Source organism: Balaenoptera ricei, chromosome 1, assembly GCF_028023285.1.
Source record: "Balaenoptera ricei isolate mBalRic1 chromosome 1, mBalRic1.hap2, whole genome shotgun sequence".
NCBI lineage: Eukaryota > Metazoa > Chordata > Mammalia > Artiodactyla > Balaenopteridae > Balaenoptera > Balaenoptera ricei.
In genome coordinates, this window is record NC_082639.1 from 18,221,433 (window position 1) to 18,237,385 (window position 15,953).

Here is a 15,953-nt window from a genome sequence, read left to right on the forward strand (position 1 = left end):
ACCCACCACTATCTCCAGCTCTGCAGGCCTGCTCTGTGGAGGCTGGCAAGCCCCCCATGAGGCCCCTTTTGGGCTGTGGGCATCCTACTCCTTATGTGGGCAGCATCTGTGGATGACAGGGAATGAAGAAAGATACAGACATACAGACCTTCCAGCGATTGCCACATTCATTGCATAAGACAAAGGTAGTCATGGGCTCATCAGCACTGCGTGTCTGCACCTGAGAGAAAAAGAGAGCAGGGACCACTCATGAAGTCACTTTCCTGCTCTAGGACCTGCTATGGCTCCCACTGTCTGTAGAAGTAGGTCCAAATCCCAGAGGTTGGCACCATTACTCCCACTCCACTTTGGCAATTCCCTTATCACTAAGAATTCCATTGTGTATTCATATGTTTTCCATCAGCTCACTTCCAGTATCTCCCTGGCTCAACCTGACCTTTGCACTCTCAGTCTTGTTGTTGATTCTTCTGAACTGATCTGTCTTCTCTTGCTTCAAGACTCATCTCCTACAGGAAAAATGAACACATCCTATTGGATGTACCTCTCTGATCAGAACTGAGTGAGCTGGAAGCACCCTTAGGGATCATCCAGTTTGTTCTTTATTTTACAGGTGGAAGAACTGAGACCCAGAGAGGAAAAGGGATTTGAAGATCATTGGGGATATTTAATATTGTTTTCTAGTTTCTCATCCCCTTAACCAGACCATTCAGGTGCAGAAACCAGGTTTCCCACAGCAAATCCCTGGTATTTCCAGATTTAACAATTGCTGTTCTGATTTTCTGCAGCCAACCCTGGACGGCCATGACATGTAGCAAGTTGTTGCTTTGTGGACACTCAGCTATGAACATGTCAGCTGGAGTCTGTGGAGTGGGGGGAAGTCCCCCTGCTAATGGGTGAGTCCAGCAGTGGGCCAGGAGGACACAGCCTAGCACAGCCTTGTCACTGCAGAGCAATGACACCTGAGGAAGGATACCACTGGGGTCTCTCTGTGGAGAGAGAACTTTGCGAATGGGCATTTGACTTCTGGTGGGAGGCGATGCACAGGAGGCATGTCATTCCACAGGGAAACGTGCTTGGAAGGGAGCAGGAACTTGCACACACACCTCCAGATTCCTGAACTAGAATTCTCCGAGGGACTCCTGAAAGGCAAGGCTCACTATTTCTGCTGTAGCCACAGATCCCCAAGGGCAAGGTGCTCTGATAAATCTTGCTTGAGAGCAGATGGGGGAATGAATAGAGTTCTAGAGTGACAAAGCACCAATTAGAATCCAAGAATATTGGTGCCCCAAGGGCATAACGCGTACAACCCAGAAACAGCTTTTAAGTCTCAGAGAAGAGGCCTCCACAGCCTCCCACGGCTCCCCATGCCAGGGCAGTGGTCTTCACCCTTACGACTCGGGGCTAAATCCCTTAGGCTTTACTACCAAGTTGGCTGTATTGTAGGCAGAAAGGTCTGGATCTGGGTTTATTAACATCTCTGCCACTGTCTTTGCCACTTTAGACAAAGCCGCAAAACTTGTCCCCGTCTGGACCTCGGCTTCCCTGTGTGTAAAGTGAGGGAGCAGAGTTTTTATTGCTAAGTTCCCTTCCAACCATCTGTGACTCTACAGTTGTTCTGTGCCCTGTGAGTCTGGTCCCTCTTATTCTTGCTTCAGGGAAGGCCAGAACACGCTGGCCAAGCCTCACAGACTCAGATCTGGGTGCTTCTGCGTGTATCTTTTCTAGAAGCCACAGATGTATCATGTTGGTGTACCAAGACTTGCCCTTCTCTCTGCAGCCCAGAGTTTTAGCCTTTTCTCCCCGCTGGCTTCTCCCTAAGCTCCTCCTGGCCCCTGTCGCCTCCTCCCCCCCTGGCCCCTCCCCCACCCCATACCTGGTTATAGGTGCAGTTTTTCTTCTTGCATTTGCTGCACTGGAAGAGGTCGGTGGTGGTGCCGCCTGTCTTGGCCATCTGGTGCTCTCGGATGGCCTCTTGAGTCATGGCATTCCTCAACTCCCTCAGCTCATCACTGGCCATTTCCTGGCGAGAAATGAGTCTGCCCTTCAGGGCCAGGGAGCCCCAGGAGCCCTGGCCCTGTCCCAGCTGGGAAAAGGCTTTATCAGAAGAGTCCCCATTCTGCCTTTGGGTGGAAGGTCAAACCTGGGTGCTCCAACTGGGCCAAGTACAGTAGGGCACATATAGGAGAGTACAAGGCAAATAGCTCCCCCCAGGATCAACACTCTTGTGTACATTGCCTCAGGTACTCTTGTGTACCTTCCTGCATAAGCTGACTTCATTACTGACCACCTGATCTATGATGTTCCCCTTGTCCTTCCAGTCTGGACTTGACCCACTGCCCGTCTGAGCTGGGATCCCTGCCCGGCCAGGCCATTCTGCCTGGTGGGAACCTTGGTCTCGACTATTCATGACTTACTGCTGTTACCCCCACCCAAGCAGGACCTGAAGCTCCTGGGTTCACACAACTAACTGCTCACCTGTGATTGCATCATGGAATATCTTTTTCTATAAGTTCCTACAGAACAGAGCCTCCTGTCTCTCGTCAGCTCACTGTAGGCACTTAGTGTCTGCATTATTCAGGTCTTCCCCTTTTCTGTCCCTCCCCTGGCCATTGGACTTGCCTTGAACTTCTTCCAGAAGAGAGCAGAGAGGGAGACACTCAAACCGGAGAGAGCTCTAGTTAGTGTTGGTTTTGGGGGAGGAAGATGGCTGAAGCTAATTTTTTTCCTTTTTAAGATTTTTTTGATGTGGACCATTTCTAAAGTCTTTATTCAATCTGTCACAACACTGCCTCCTCTTCTATGCTTTGGTTTTTCGGCCGAGAGGCATGGGGGATCCCAGCTCCCCAGCCAGGGATGGAACACGCACCCCTTGCACTGGAAGGCAAAGTCCCAGCCACTGGACCGCTGGGGAAGTCCCGAAGCTAATGTTAAAAGAAGATTTGGGTTGTTCCCTGGTGGTCTACTGGTTAGGATTCAGTGCTTTCACTGCTGCGGCCTGGGTTCAATCCCGGATCAGGGAACTAAGATCCCGCAAGCCACGAGGCATGGTCAAAAAAAAACGAAACAAAAAAACTTTTTTTTTTTAAAAGATGATTTGGCACTGGCTAAACATTTTAATTATTGCCATCTGGCATGACCCCTTAAACTGTGTAGAACAGAGTTGGTACAAAGGTCAAACGAATTTAGTATGCTGACTGCTACATTATAACCACTTGGGTTTCTTGACAAAATGCATTTTCCTATGAATCCAAAACCCTAAGGGCAGGTCCAGGAATATGCATTTTTATTAGTGCCCCCAAGTTATCCTAGTACACACGAATGTCCTACTGTGTCAAATTCAAGGACTAGGTCCTAACCAATGGCAGGGGTATATACAAAAACAAGTCAACCCCAGGCCATATAAGCAAAAAGCAGCTAACTTTAATGTTGGGGGACTTTCCAGAGCATAATACATTTATTCATTCAAAATGTATTGGATGTCAATTTCTTGAATGCCTTTGGCTGCAGGGGTGGCTAATTTGTAGCATGTACGATTTCCATGGTGTAAACACTCCCACCATGGCCATTTTCAAGCTACTATGTGATACAACTGAATGCAGAGTTGGGAAGAGCTACACATAATCATCTCTCTTGAGCTGGTAGGAGCTGGCTCCAGCCCACCACTGCCTCTAAGCCCTAAGGATTCAGACCTGATTTGGTTCCTGTCCCCAGGTAATGCTAATCTAGTAGAACAGCCAAGCATTTGAACAAGATTGCAAGATAGTGTAGGAGGTACTAAAGCAAAGGTATACAAAGTGTAGGGAAAGCCCATATGGTGGCTAACTGCCTGGGGGCAGGGAGGCTCATTAAAGAAGCTGACACCTTCCCCAGTCTTGAAAGATAAGCAGGACTTCCTGAGGGGGATGGCACAAGAGAATAATAGATGCCAGAGATCAGAGGACAAGAATAACATGTTTGGGGAAGGGTACTCAGTGTGGGTCAAGGTGAGGAGTGTGGGAGATGTGGCTGTGGGTCAGACTGTGCCAGCTAAGAAATAGAGAACAGGAAATCGACTATGCTTCAATTAAAAAAAAAAAAAAAAGAAAAAAGAAATAGAGATCAGGAAAACTCTATCCACTTACCAATCCATTTACCTATCTCTTCCTGCCTCATTTAGGAGGCAGCATCAAAGACACATGGGGTCAGTACAGTAATATAGAAAATAAGGTCGAAAATGAGGAAAATAAGTGTAGAGATGACACTGGATCTTCACGTCATGTACAATGTGAATTTGCTAAATATTTGTTGAGTACTTATGACACACCAGACACTGGCTTTGACGCTGGGAACAAAACCCCTCTCCTTGTGGGCTGCCAGTATGTCCACTCAACAGCTCTAATGGGTATCTCAGAATCTGCCCCATTCTTTGAATCATCTGGGTTTGAGAGAAAAAGAGAGAAGGAGGAAGAATGAGGGAATCAGGTGGACCAGGAAAGAGACATAAAAAGGGAGTTAGGGAGACACAGGAGGCAGAGAGGGATGTCCACTCACTCACACAGGCATCGGCTGCCCCAGGCTCTGCCTGACGGGAGCCCCTGGCCTCTGAGCCACAGCATAGCAGGCAGCCCAACCCCAAGCTGTTATTTTTCTTTTTTCTTTTTTTAAATATTTATTTATTTGGCTGTGTCGGGTCTTCGTTGTGGCACACGGGATCTTCGTTGCGGCACGTGGGATCTTGCACTCGTTGCGGTGCGTGGGCTCCTCTCTAGTTGTGGTGCGCGGGCTTCTCTCTAGTTGTGGCATGCGGGCTCAGTAGTTGTGGCGCATGGGCTTAGCTGCTCTGCAGCATGTGGAATCTTAGTTCCCTGACCAGGGATCGAACCTGCACCCCCTGCATTGGAAGGCGGATTCTTTACCACTGGACCACCAGGGAAGTCCCTGTTATTTTTCTTCCTGGAGCAAAAATGGTCCTATATTTCTTTCTTTTTTTTTTTTAAGAATTTTATTTATTTATTTATTTGGCTGCAACATGCGGGATCTTTTAGTTGCAGCATGCGGGATCTAGTTCCCTGACCAGGGATCGAACGTGGGCCCCCTGCATTGGGAGCACGGAGTCTTAACCACTGGACCACCAGGGAAGTCCGATCCTCTATCTCGTATAAAAACTTCCTGCCTAGAGCAAAAGTTGACCCCAGGAAGGAGGGCTCCTGGGCCTCCGTTGCCTGGGTTGCGGGCAGGGGGCTCCTCAGCGGCTGGCACTGGCAGTCCCTGTGGAGGGCATGATGCAGTCCTGGCTTGCTGCCCTTGGCCTGGTCAGCCTCTTCTTGGGCCTGGGTTGATCACCCAATTCTCTTGCCCTGTTCTAGTGAATAGTCCTTGGATGGGGCCAGACTTGGCCGGTTCCTTTGCTGAGACTTCTGGGGCCTGTCTTTGTCCTAATTCAGTCACCCAGCTCTCTTCTGGCCTCCAGCTTCTGGGAACTTGCTGGGTTTGGCTCACACCTGTGCCTACACCTTGCTCTTGGTTCTCCGGGCCCTGGTTTCCCAATGTTTCTGGAACTGCCTGTAAGACAGTCTCTTGATAGCATTCCCACGACACACACACAAAGAGAAGCAGAGGGACCCCAGAGCCACAGAGTGAGGGACAGAGAGAAGGAAATGCAGGCTGGGTTCCCATCAAAGTCACAGCTTCACCTCACAGGGAAGGATAATACTCTGTTAAGTCAAGTTGCAATTTGTAACTCTGGGTATATGTTGTTATTTGCCTAAAAAGAGCATATATTTTAGATTAAGCCAAAAGATATCCCTGTCCACCTGTGCAAAGTTCCCCATTTTATCCTAAAGCCAGGGCTCTTTGTAAAATTTTGGGTATTTGAGGAAAGCAGCAAACCCTCTTCTCAGAAAAATGTACACGTACACATTACATAACACACACACCACACACCTGCATACACCACACACTAACCACACACACCACACACACATACACTACATCACACAAACCACACATACATACACATCACGCACACCATAAACACACAGAGGCACACTCTTGACAATAGTTTCAGAGGGTTCCCAGACACCCCAAGGCACACCCAGACTCCAGGACGTCAGTGCATTTCCCCTCCCCTTCTCTGGGCCGCTTGGATCCAGTAGCGCTTTAGCAGTGCCATTGCCACGTGCTTGCGGGGAATCCACTGAGTTAGCTCTGGCAGCAAAGAGCCACTCATACCTGAGGGTGTACAAAGGTCTTTCCAAGATAGAGACTCTGAAATAAACAGATCTGGGATCAAATCCTCATCATCACTTATGAGTTGAGGGTGGCCTCAGTTTTCTCATCCACAAAATGGGGATAATATTTCCTCTTTGATAGCACTGTGATGAAATGGCCAGTGAATGGGCCTAACATATACTAATTCCTGGGAGGGCTTTGCTTGCCTTAACCTTCTAAACACTTCACATGTGTTAACTCATTCAATCCTTCATGGGATAGCTGTTATTACTTCCACTTTATGGATGAGAAAACTGAGACACAAAGAGGTTAAGTGGCTGGTCTAAGATCACACAGCTAAGTGGCACAGGCAGAAGTCAAACCCGGGCAGTTCGGCGCAGGCCCCGAGCTTCTAACCACTGCACATACTTCCTCAAACAGGCTTGTTCCCTTTACCTTCCCTTACTGATCCCTTCAAGCTGGGTCAATCCTTCCCTCCTGTAAGTTCCCATGGTGGCTCTGTCATGGCAGCCACCACCGCTGTATTATATGTATTTGTACACATGTCTGCCCCCGCACCTTGGGCTGTGCTCCATGGAGTCAGGGACTCCGATTCTGGCTTCGGCCCAGAGCTGAGTAATGGGATATAGGACTGAACGAGGCAGAAGAGGGAGGCAGATCACAAGGCAGGGAGGAGAGGGTGCTCCGGGGCCAGACAGCTTGGCTCCTGGCATCGACCTTTTCTAGCTGTGTGCACGGGCAGATCACTTAAGTCCTCTGAGCCTCAGTATCCTCACCTATAAGATGGAGATGATAAACATTTCTGTCTCGGGTGGCGTGAAGCTAGAATTGGCCGACACACCAAAGCGATTAGCACAGTGCTGAAGACATGGTAGCTGTGTTCACTGTCCTGATGGTCCAGGGGCCCTGAGGGATGGGGAGTCTTAGATGGTCCGGCTAGGGAAGCCCCTGTTTCATCACTGAGTTACAAGCCAGTGCCTCTCAGACTTGGGCAAGGCTGGAGGGGCCCGGCCCCTTGTCCCACCACGCAGAGGTCCCGGCCCCGACCCTCACCTCTGCCGTCATCTTGGCAATGAGCCCAGAGGAGATGGCCCCACTGAGCACGTTCCGCCTCAGGCCGGGGTTCCTGGGGTCCTTGAGGTTGCTGATTCGGCTGCGCACGCGGTTCCGGTACTTCATATCTGTGCTCTTGAGCTCCTGGTAGATATGTGACACAGTCAAGGGCCAGCCACTCGCAGAGGAGCACAGAAGGACGGGGAGCCTGTCCCTGAAGCCCGAGGAGCTGCAAGGCCACCTCTTCCTTTCCTTGGACTTTTACAAGGGGTCAGGCACCTTTGTGGCCTCTGACTCCCCAAGTAGGGGGTCTCACTTGGGCATTTGGGGTCAGTCACATATCAAGGAAAGGAAATAGCCTCCAAGGTGACAGCAGGTCATCTCAAGCACTGTGGTGTCAGGGACCCCAGGAATGGGCAGCCTGGGTTTGTCTAAGCCTCTTGTGTGACCTCAGGTGAGTCCCATGACCTCTTTGTGCCTCGGCTTCCTTATTTATAAATAAAAGGCCGTTATGAGGATTCCGTGAGCTAAGCTGCATGAGGCACCAGCGTGGTGTCTGGGGCATGTCAAGTGCTCAACATTTGGGGGCTAAGATGATAGTGACGACGATAACCTCTAGTTTGAAAGGGCCTCTGGAGGTTGTAAGTCCAGCCGTCAGAGGAAAACATAAGATTAGGGGCCACATGTCTAAGGCTCTAGGCAGTATTGCAATAAAGAAATCGTCGAGTTTTGTTTACTCTGGTGTTCCCAAAATATTAGAGCATAGACCCACCTGCCTGCCCCTCCTCCCTTTTCTCTGGGAATACTTTTCGCGGAACCCACTTTGGGAATTGCTGGTCAGAGTTACTTCGCTCATTAATAGATGAGGAAGCTGAGGCTTCGAAAGGGTGCAGGCCCTTGCTCAAGGTCACAGGGCACATTCCCGGCAGAGTCAGGGCTGAAAGCCAGACCCCCTCCTAACGGTAATGCTCTCTCCACTCACCCGGCAGGAAGTCGCCCCTGGCCACCGACCACAGTGAGTTATCTGTCCAGACACTGCATCCCAGACAGGCCTCCCACCCCCTCCTCCCTTCTCCATCCTCTGGAGGACCTCAGGGAACAAAGCCACATTTTCTTGGTCTCCTAAGCTAAGAAGAATCAGGAAGATGAAGCCTTTGCTGGGAAAAACCATATACAAGAAAGAGAACGTGGGGAATGTGGGAAAATGGACACAGCTGGCTTTCTCGAAGTGGTGGGAGGGAAGGTGGTATTATTTATGTTTTCCTTGATTGTTGTTTGTACAATACAAATGTGAAAAGAAAGAATATGCCCTAATGCATCTGAAAGCCAAAATATTTGTTTAAAAATCTGTGTTTGAGATTCTTGGAGGTGGGGATCTGCTTGATATGTGGGGACAGCAGGGCTGGTAATCCTTTCATCAGCCTCTTCCTGAGTCTGCCTCCATTTCCTGAGGTCACAGAGGGGGATGAGGTGGAGTGCAGACCTAGGATCATAGGCCCCTACCCCCCCAGACGAGCACATGTGAGCCCCACGGCTGCCATGTTAGTCCAGGGTCGCTGCAAAGAGGTCAGATCTTTTTTAGGACATAGAGCTTTCAAGCCCCCAAACTTATCCTTCCCCTGACCTCCCACCACCTAAGAACAAAGAGCTAAAGGGTTGGTGCAGCTTTGATTTCCTTTCCTTCAGAAGAGGGTCGTTCAATGAGGGAAGGCCAGCAGTGGAACTATGGACTGGATCACCCACCTTTGTCTCTAACTGGGCTTGAAGGTGGAGGGACCTGCTTGGAGGGACAACTGTTTGGGAGAAAACAAAGATGAAGCTCCTGAGAGTTCTGATACCTCATGTTCTGTGTTACTGAATTAATTGGAAATTATGAAAATGTACTTGGAGAGGTGTTAGATTAGCTCAAGAAGTGCTGGTTAATAACTAAATGATGGTGGAGGGAAACTCCCAGATATGTTGAAAGATAATAGGGTGGTTCTCAGGCAGGAGATGGAAGCAGGAAGTTTGTTTTCTGAGATCGGCCCCTGTACCTTCCCAACCCCAGCTGAGCCCCTAGGTAGAGCCTGGAAGGCCAGAAAAGGGCCTTAATGGGACACTCAGACCCCTGTTCCCTGGGGATTCTGTTCCCACCCTCCATACCTTTTTGATATGCAAAGCTTTGTCTCCAGTAAAAGGAATTCCATGCATTCATTCAGTGGGGCACAGTGTGGAGGGATTCCCCCTCCAAGACAGAAATCTTGGGAATTCCCCGGTGGTCCAGTGGTTAGGACTCCACACTACCACTGCAGGGGGCCCGGGTTCGATACCTGGTCAGGGAACTAAGATCCCTGAATGCTGTGTGGTGCAACCAAAAAAAAAAAAAAAAAATCTTCCGGTGCAATCGGCCATATCACATGGTAGTCACTTCCTCTGTCTAGACAAGGCTGCTTTCAGACAGTGGAGGCATGGCGCATAAAGGAAGAACTCAGGACATGGAATCCAAAGACCAAGGTTTTCAGTTCAGCTTTGATATCCAGTAGTTCCTGAGCCTCAGTTTCCTCATCTGTAAAATGGGAACAACAGCCCCTGCCTCACAGAGATTATTGCAAGTATTAACAGAGGTAGGAAGTGTCAATTGCCCAGGACACAGTGCCTGGTACATATTAGGGGGTCAAACATGGGAGCTGTTATCTTCAGAGGAGGAAGAGAGGGAAGGGCTGAGCGCAAGGAATGCTGTCCTCTCTCTCTGTCTCGACTCATTGACAATGTCACAACCCAGGCACGTCAAGACACAGCCTGGGGACTTCCCTGGAGGTCCAGTGGTTAAGACTTCGCCTTCCAATGTAGGGGATGCAGGTTCGATCCCTGGTTGGGGAGCTAAGATCCCACATGCCTCATGGCCAAAAACCAAAACATAAAACAGAAGCAATATTGTAACAAATTCAACAAAGACTTCAAAAAATGGTCCACATCAAAAAAAAAAAATCTTAAAAAAAGAAAAAAGACACAGCCTGTCTGAGCCCTCAGGTTCTACAGTCACATTTTCTGGGTTCAAATCATCCCAACTCTGCCACTACTATTAACTGTATGAGCTTGGGCATGTAACTTAGCTGCTCTAAGCCTCAGTTACCTCATCTGTAAAATGGGATTAATCCCACAGGGAACCTACCTTGTGGGATTGTTCTCAACGTGAAATGATGTACTGCTCGTAAAGAGCTTATCAAAAGGCCGGCAGGTGCCAAACTTAATAGATGTTAGCTAGAATTAAGAACTCAGGTTCAGGGGCAGAGCAGGGGCCTATGCCTGAGTCCTTCCACTGCCCACTCACTGTCCTGGATCCCTTGTACTTGGGAGACCTGTCGCTGGACAGTTCAGGCACCCACAGCCCTGGCACAGCTCAAGGATATGGTCTTCGATTTCTGATGCCATCTTGTCACAGTTGACCCCATAGTCCTTGTAATCGTCTAAAAGAGATTCGGGAAACACAGGCATCAGCTGGAGATGACGTTGGCAGTGAGGCCTGCTTGGACAGGGGACTCTAACATCCTGTAGCACTTTCAGGGTGCTGAGAAAGACCAGCTCTCCCTGACCTTGGGAAGCCCTCCCTCCCCCGTCCCTGGCCCAGGCCCTCTCACCGTCCGCCTTCAGGGCCGCGGAGAGCATCTCCACACACTTGTCCCGGACGGAGTCCCCCGTGAGATAGCAGGGCGCCAGGAGGCAGACAGAGGGGGCAAAGCTGGGGCTCGAGGGGCTGCTGGGTGTTCTGGGAGTCTCTGCTTTCGATTTGCCGCTGTTTGATCTGAGGATGACAATCAGTAATAGACATTTTGACATTAAGTGAATAAAGCATTTACTGAGCACCATTCTAGATGTTTTTATGGATGATCTCCTTTAATCCTCATAAAAACCATATGAGGAAAGCACTATATATATATGTATTTCTTTTGGCTGTGCGGCGTGTGGGACCTTATTTCCCCAACCAGGGATTGAACCCGCGTCCCCTGCATTGGAAGCGTGCAGTCTTAACCACTGAACCGCCAGGGAAGTCCGGAAGGTACTATTTTAGGCACTTGACATGGATCATCTCATTTAATCCTCCTAACAACCCCATGAGGTCTGTACTATACGTAGCCCCATTTTAGAGTTATATTTTAAAGTGCATTTTAGAGAGAGAGATGCATTTAAAATAATATGACAGGTCACATATCTGGAAATCAGTAGAACCAGAATTGAAACCCAAGAGGGTGAACTCTGGTACCCAGGCACTTAGCCAAACACTGTGCTCTACTGAGAGGTTACAGAAAGTGTAACGATGCCAATAACTCTATCATCCACCAGGCACCATGCTAGCTGCTCTCTCTATCTGCTCTCATAGAACCATCTATTCACTCATTCAATAAATATTAGGCACCTATTTTCCAGGTACTGTGCTAAGAACAAGGGATAAAGCAGACAAACCAGAAAAGTTCCCTCACTACAGTCCAGTGAATAATGAATTTACCACCACTTAAGAGAATTGTCTTTAACCATGTGCCAGGAACTGTGCCAGGCACTTTAGGAGCATTTTCTAATTTGATCCTCACAGCAGTCCTTGGAAGTAGGTACTGTAATCATCCCCATTTGCAGATGAGGAAACAGAGTTACACTACTGAGATCTGCCTAAAGTTACAACGCTAAGATTTGAACCTAGATCTATCTGATTCCAGTGTCTATGCTCTTAACTCCTATGATACACTGTCTAAGAATGATCCCATTATGGTTTTGGCTTAAAAGACCACAAATATATATGAACTGGAAGGATAACCATGTGTCTTAGCTCGGGCTGCCGTAACAAAGTACTATAGACTGCATGACCTAACAGAAATTCTTTTCTCACAATTCTAGAGACTGCAAAGTCCAAGATCAAGGTGTCGGTTTATTTGGTTTCTGGTGAGAGCTCTCTTCCTGGCTTGTAGACAGCCTCTTTCTTGTTAAGCCCTCACGTGGTGGAGAGAGAACAAGTGAGCTCTCGAGGTGTCTCTTATAAAGATGCTAATCCTATTGGATCAGGGTTCCACCCTCATGACCTCATTTAACCTTAATTACCTCCGTAAAGGCCGTATCTCCAAATACAGTCATATTGGGGGTTGGGGCTTTAACATATGAATTTTGAGGGACCACACATATTCAGACCATAACCCCATATTAATAGCAATTATCTCTCTGAGATGGGATTATAGGAGATTTTCAGTTTCTTCTTTCACTTATACATATTTTCTAAGTCTTCTATAAAGAATATATCTATTGATACTTTTGTCATGAGAAACACTTTTTTTGTTTGCTAACATTTGACAATCATGAGTGGTCCCTCTGTGCTGATGGCTCAGACCGGAAGCTTCCTGTCTTCCTGTTCTCAAGAAGCCGCCAGCAAAAGGTGGAAGCAACCCAAGTGTCCATCAGTAGATGAATGTATGAATAAAATGTGGTATATAACACAATGGAATATTATTCAGCTATAAAAGGAATGAAATTCTGAAACATGCTACAACTTTGAAGACATTATGATAAGTGAAGTAAGCCAGATACAAAAGGACAAATATTGTAAGCGTCCACTAATATGAAGTACCTAGAGCAGTCAGATTCATAGAGTAGAATGGGGCTGGGGGAGGGGAGAATGGGGAGTTATTATTTAATGAGTATAGAGTTTCAGTTTCAGATGATGAAAAAGTTCTGGAGATGGATGGCGGTGATGGTTGTACAGCAATATGAACGTACTTAATACTAGTGAAGATGATGCTGGGCTTCTGAAAAGTCAAGCCCAAGAAATTGTGTCTGGGAGTGAGGCTGGCTGAGTAGCTCAAGCTTCCCAGTGTTAAAAACCTGGGGTTACAAGAGAATCCCATCCGACAACTTGCTGAACACTGATCAGTGTGAATTCTGCCGTCCGCCTCCTCATCCCCCAACTTGTGCTATTTGCCCTAACCTTGGATCCCCTCTGTCACCATAGATACCCTTGGACCACTGAGAGTTTTGTGTTCTCTGGAGCCTTGAGGTTCCTCAAAGGTGTCTCAGTGCTGCCACAGGAGTGGGGTGGTCTGAGGAGGGGAGGCTCTGCCCTTTTAAGGTTTATGGGTTTTTTTTTTCATAGTTCCCCAACCTGAGATTGAACCCAGACCCAGGGCAGTGAAAGCACCAAGTCCTAACCACTGGACCGCCAGGGAACTCCCAAGGTTTACATTTTGAATTCCCAAAAATTTTGTCCAAAGGGATTCCCTAGCTTTTATTTTTTTAATGCAGTTTGAACTTTACTCTTCTAGATTAATTTACCCTGGATGCTACCCAGCTCTGTCTGACAACTGGGTTGCCTGGCAGCAGAGCACAGGGAGGGATAGGGAAGCTGAGATCCAGCCAGCTCCTCCCGTAGTCAGATTTCAGCGGGAGTAAAGGTGTGGGTGCGGGAAGGCTGGGAAGGGCATAAACTCTAAAGTCTAAGGGCTGCCTGCGACCAAAATGAATCCCCCTGCACCCAACCCTGGTCTCGGCCCCTGGGCTCTCACCTGCACAGCCACAATAGCCCCAAAGCTGGTCTCCTCTTGCCCTCCTTACAATCTATTTGCCACACAGCAGCCTGGGGGGTCCTGATCCCATCGCTCCCCTGCTTCTGACCCTCTAACAGCTTCCAATCATTTTCAGCTTAAAGTCAAACTCCTCACCATGGCCTCCTACCCTCCCCTCTACATCTGGCCCCTGCCTCCCCTTCTGACCTAATCTCATGCCCCACTCCCCTCACAGTTCACTGAAGTCCCCCACTGCACTGCTGCTTTCTGTTTCTTAAATACACCTATCACTCCCACTGCAGTGCCTTTGCACTGGCTGGTCCCTCCTCCTGGAAAGCTCTTCCTCCTCCAGCTTTTCCTACAACTGATGACTGGTGCTTTCCCACCAGGCAGGTCTCAGCTCAAATGTCACATCCTCAGCGAGGCCTTCCCTGACCACCCCAGCCAAGCCGACTGTCCTGCCCTGTAACTCTCTAGCACATGACCTGATTTCTTTCATTCACAGCACTTATCCAAGTCTAAAATTAACTTGTTTATGTGTTTATAAACACTGTCTGCCTCCATCTCCAGATTACAGGTTCCAGAGTATGAGGACCCCATCAGCTGGTTCACCATTGTCTTCCAGCACCTGTGATAAGGCTCTAGGTAGACACATGATAAATCTTTGTCAAATGAATGAATAGATGAGGAATTGAGGGAGTTGGCCACAAAGAGATGAAAGGCACATCCAGGGGTCTAGACAGAGCTGAAATGGGCAGGGGCAGGTCCTCTTTGGAAAACCAGCTGCCCCACTTCTCTAGGCTTAAGAGAGGGATCTCCCTCTGAGCCAGCATCTGTCAACTCCCACAACCTGGGCCAACCTATCTCCTACAGCTGGGATGGAGCCCCAGATTCTTCCTGGTGCTGCCCTTCACTGACCTGTGTGCCCATCACCACACCCTCAATGTCTAGCACTCACCAATGGGGAACCACCAGGAGTCAGTAGCGCACTGCTTGGAAGGAGGCATAATAGTAAGAAACATTAACAACAGTTGTCATTTTGGGGACAGCTACACTGGGGTGGTATATTTATTAAGAACCCAGGCTCCAGAGCCAAACTCCCAGGTTCAGTGTCTGACACTACCACCTTGTAGCTATTTGACCTTGGGTCAGTTCCTTAACCTCTAGGTGCCTCAGTTTTCCCACATGTAAATGGAGAAAACACTAGTACCCACATTATAGAGTTGCTTAGAAGATTAAAGCACCTAAGAGAGTTCCAGACACAGACTATTTACAGAGATTGCCACATTAAGTGTGAGTATTATTACTAAGCATTATGCATCTATTGAGTACTCATTTGGGTTAGGGATGGTGCTAAGCATTTCGTTATCTCATTTGATCCTCACAGTGACCTTGAGAGGTGGGGTCATAGTTATCCCCATCTTACAGTTCAATAGACTGAGGCTCAGAGAGTTGAACTGACTCTCTCAAGGTTATCCAACTTGCAAATGGCAGAGTCAGACCACACATCTAGCTCTGTCTGCCTTCCAAATTCTTTTCAACACATCTCACTGTGTCCCTAAAAAGCGGAGAGTTTTCCAGAGTCCCCTTACCTGGACTAGGCTGGGCTGCCTGCTGCATTTTCCCCCCCACCTTCCTGGCAAGGCACTTCCAGCCTTAGTCCCTCCTCTTGGCTAGGAGCTGGCTGGCTGGCTGGGATTCGTGTCTGGACGGCATATCAGGCAGCCACGGTCATTTTGCTTTCAATGCACATGATTGGGAACTGCGCCAAGTTGCAGAGAGGGCATCATCGGCGGGGGCGGGGGTGGGGGTGTTGGATGTGTCAGCAGCTTCCTTCTGCTCCCCGGATGTGCCAGTGCCAGCACCAGCCTGTGGTCTGACATCACCAAGTTCTTAAAAAATCCTCCTGCCCCAGGACTGAGCAGAGGCACCTGGAGGCCCGTCTTGCTGCTCCTATGCGCCACCTCGAGGGCATTTTGGTTACTGCACCACCAAGCCTGCGGAAACTGCTCAGGTGAAAACAAAAGTCAACCGATTAAGACAAATGGTCCTAAGGGCAGCTGGCAAAGTGCAACCTTATTCTCTGTCACAGTGGTGGCCTTTGTGGTCTGTCCCCTGGTACTCCAGCTACAGTTCTCCAAGCACCATGCTCACTCATACTGCCACACCTCT

The 15,953-nt window shown here is 48.7% G+C and overlaps 1 protein-coding gene across 1 annotated transcript in view; it reads right to left on the reverse strand.

Annotated features, from left to right (window-relative positions):
- The window catches only part of TCEA3 (transcription elongation factor A3), a 36,250-nt gene that overhangs the window by 3,289 nt on the left and 17,008 nt on the right, over positions 1 to 15,953 (reverse strand). Inside the window, exons 6-10 of the mRNA XM_059915908.1 lie at positions 10,881 to 11,044; positions 10,648 to 10,709; positions 7,264 to 7,413; positions 1,874 to 2,020; positions 149 to 220 (exon numbers count right to left, since the gene is read on the reverse strand). Coding sequence (XP_059771891.1) covers positions 149 to 220; positions 1,874 to 2,020; positions 7,264 to 7,413; positions 10,648 to 10,709; positions 10,881 to 11,044 — 595 coding nt within the window. The remainder of the gene's footprint in view (positions 1 to 148; positions 221 to 1,873; positions 2,021 to 7,263; positions 7,414 to 10,647; positions 10,710 to 10,880; positions 11,045 to 15,953) is intronic.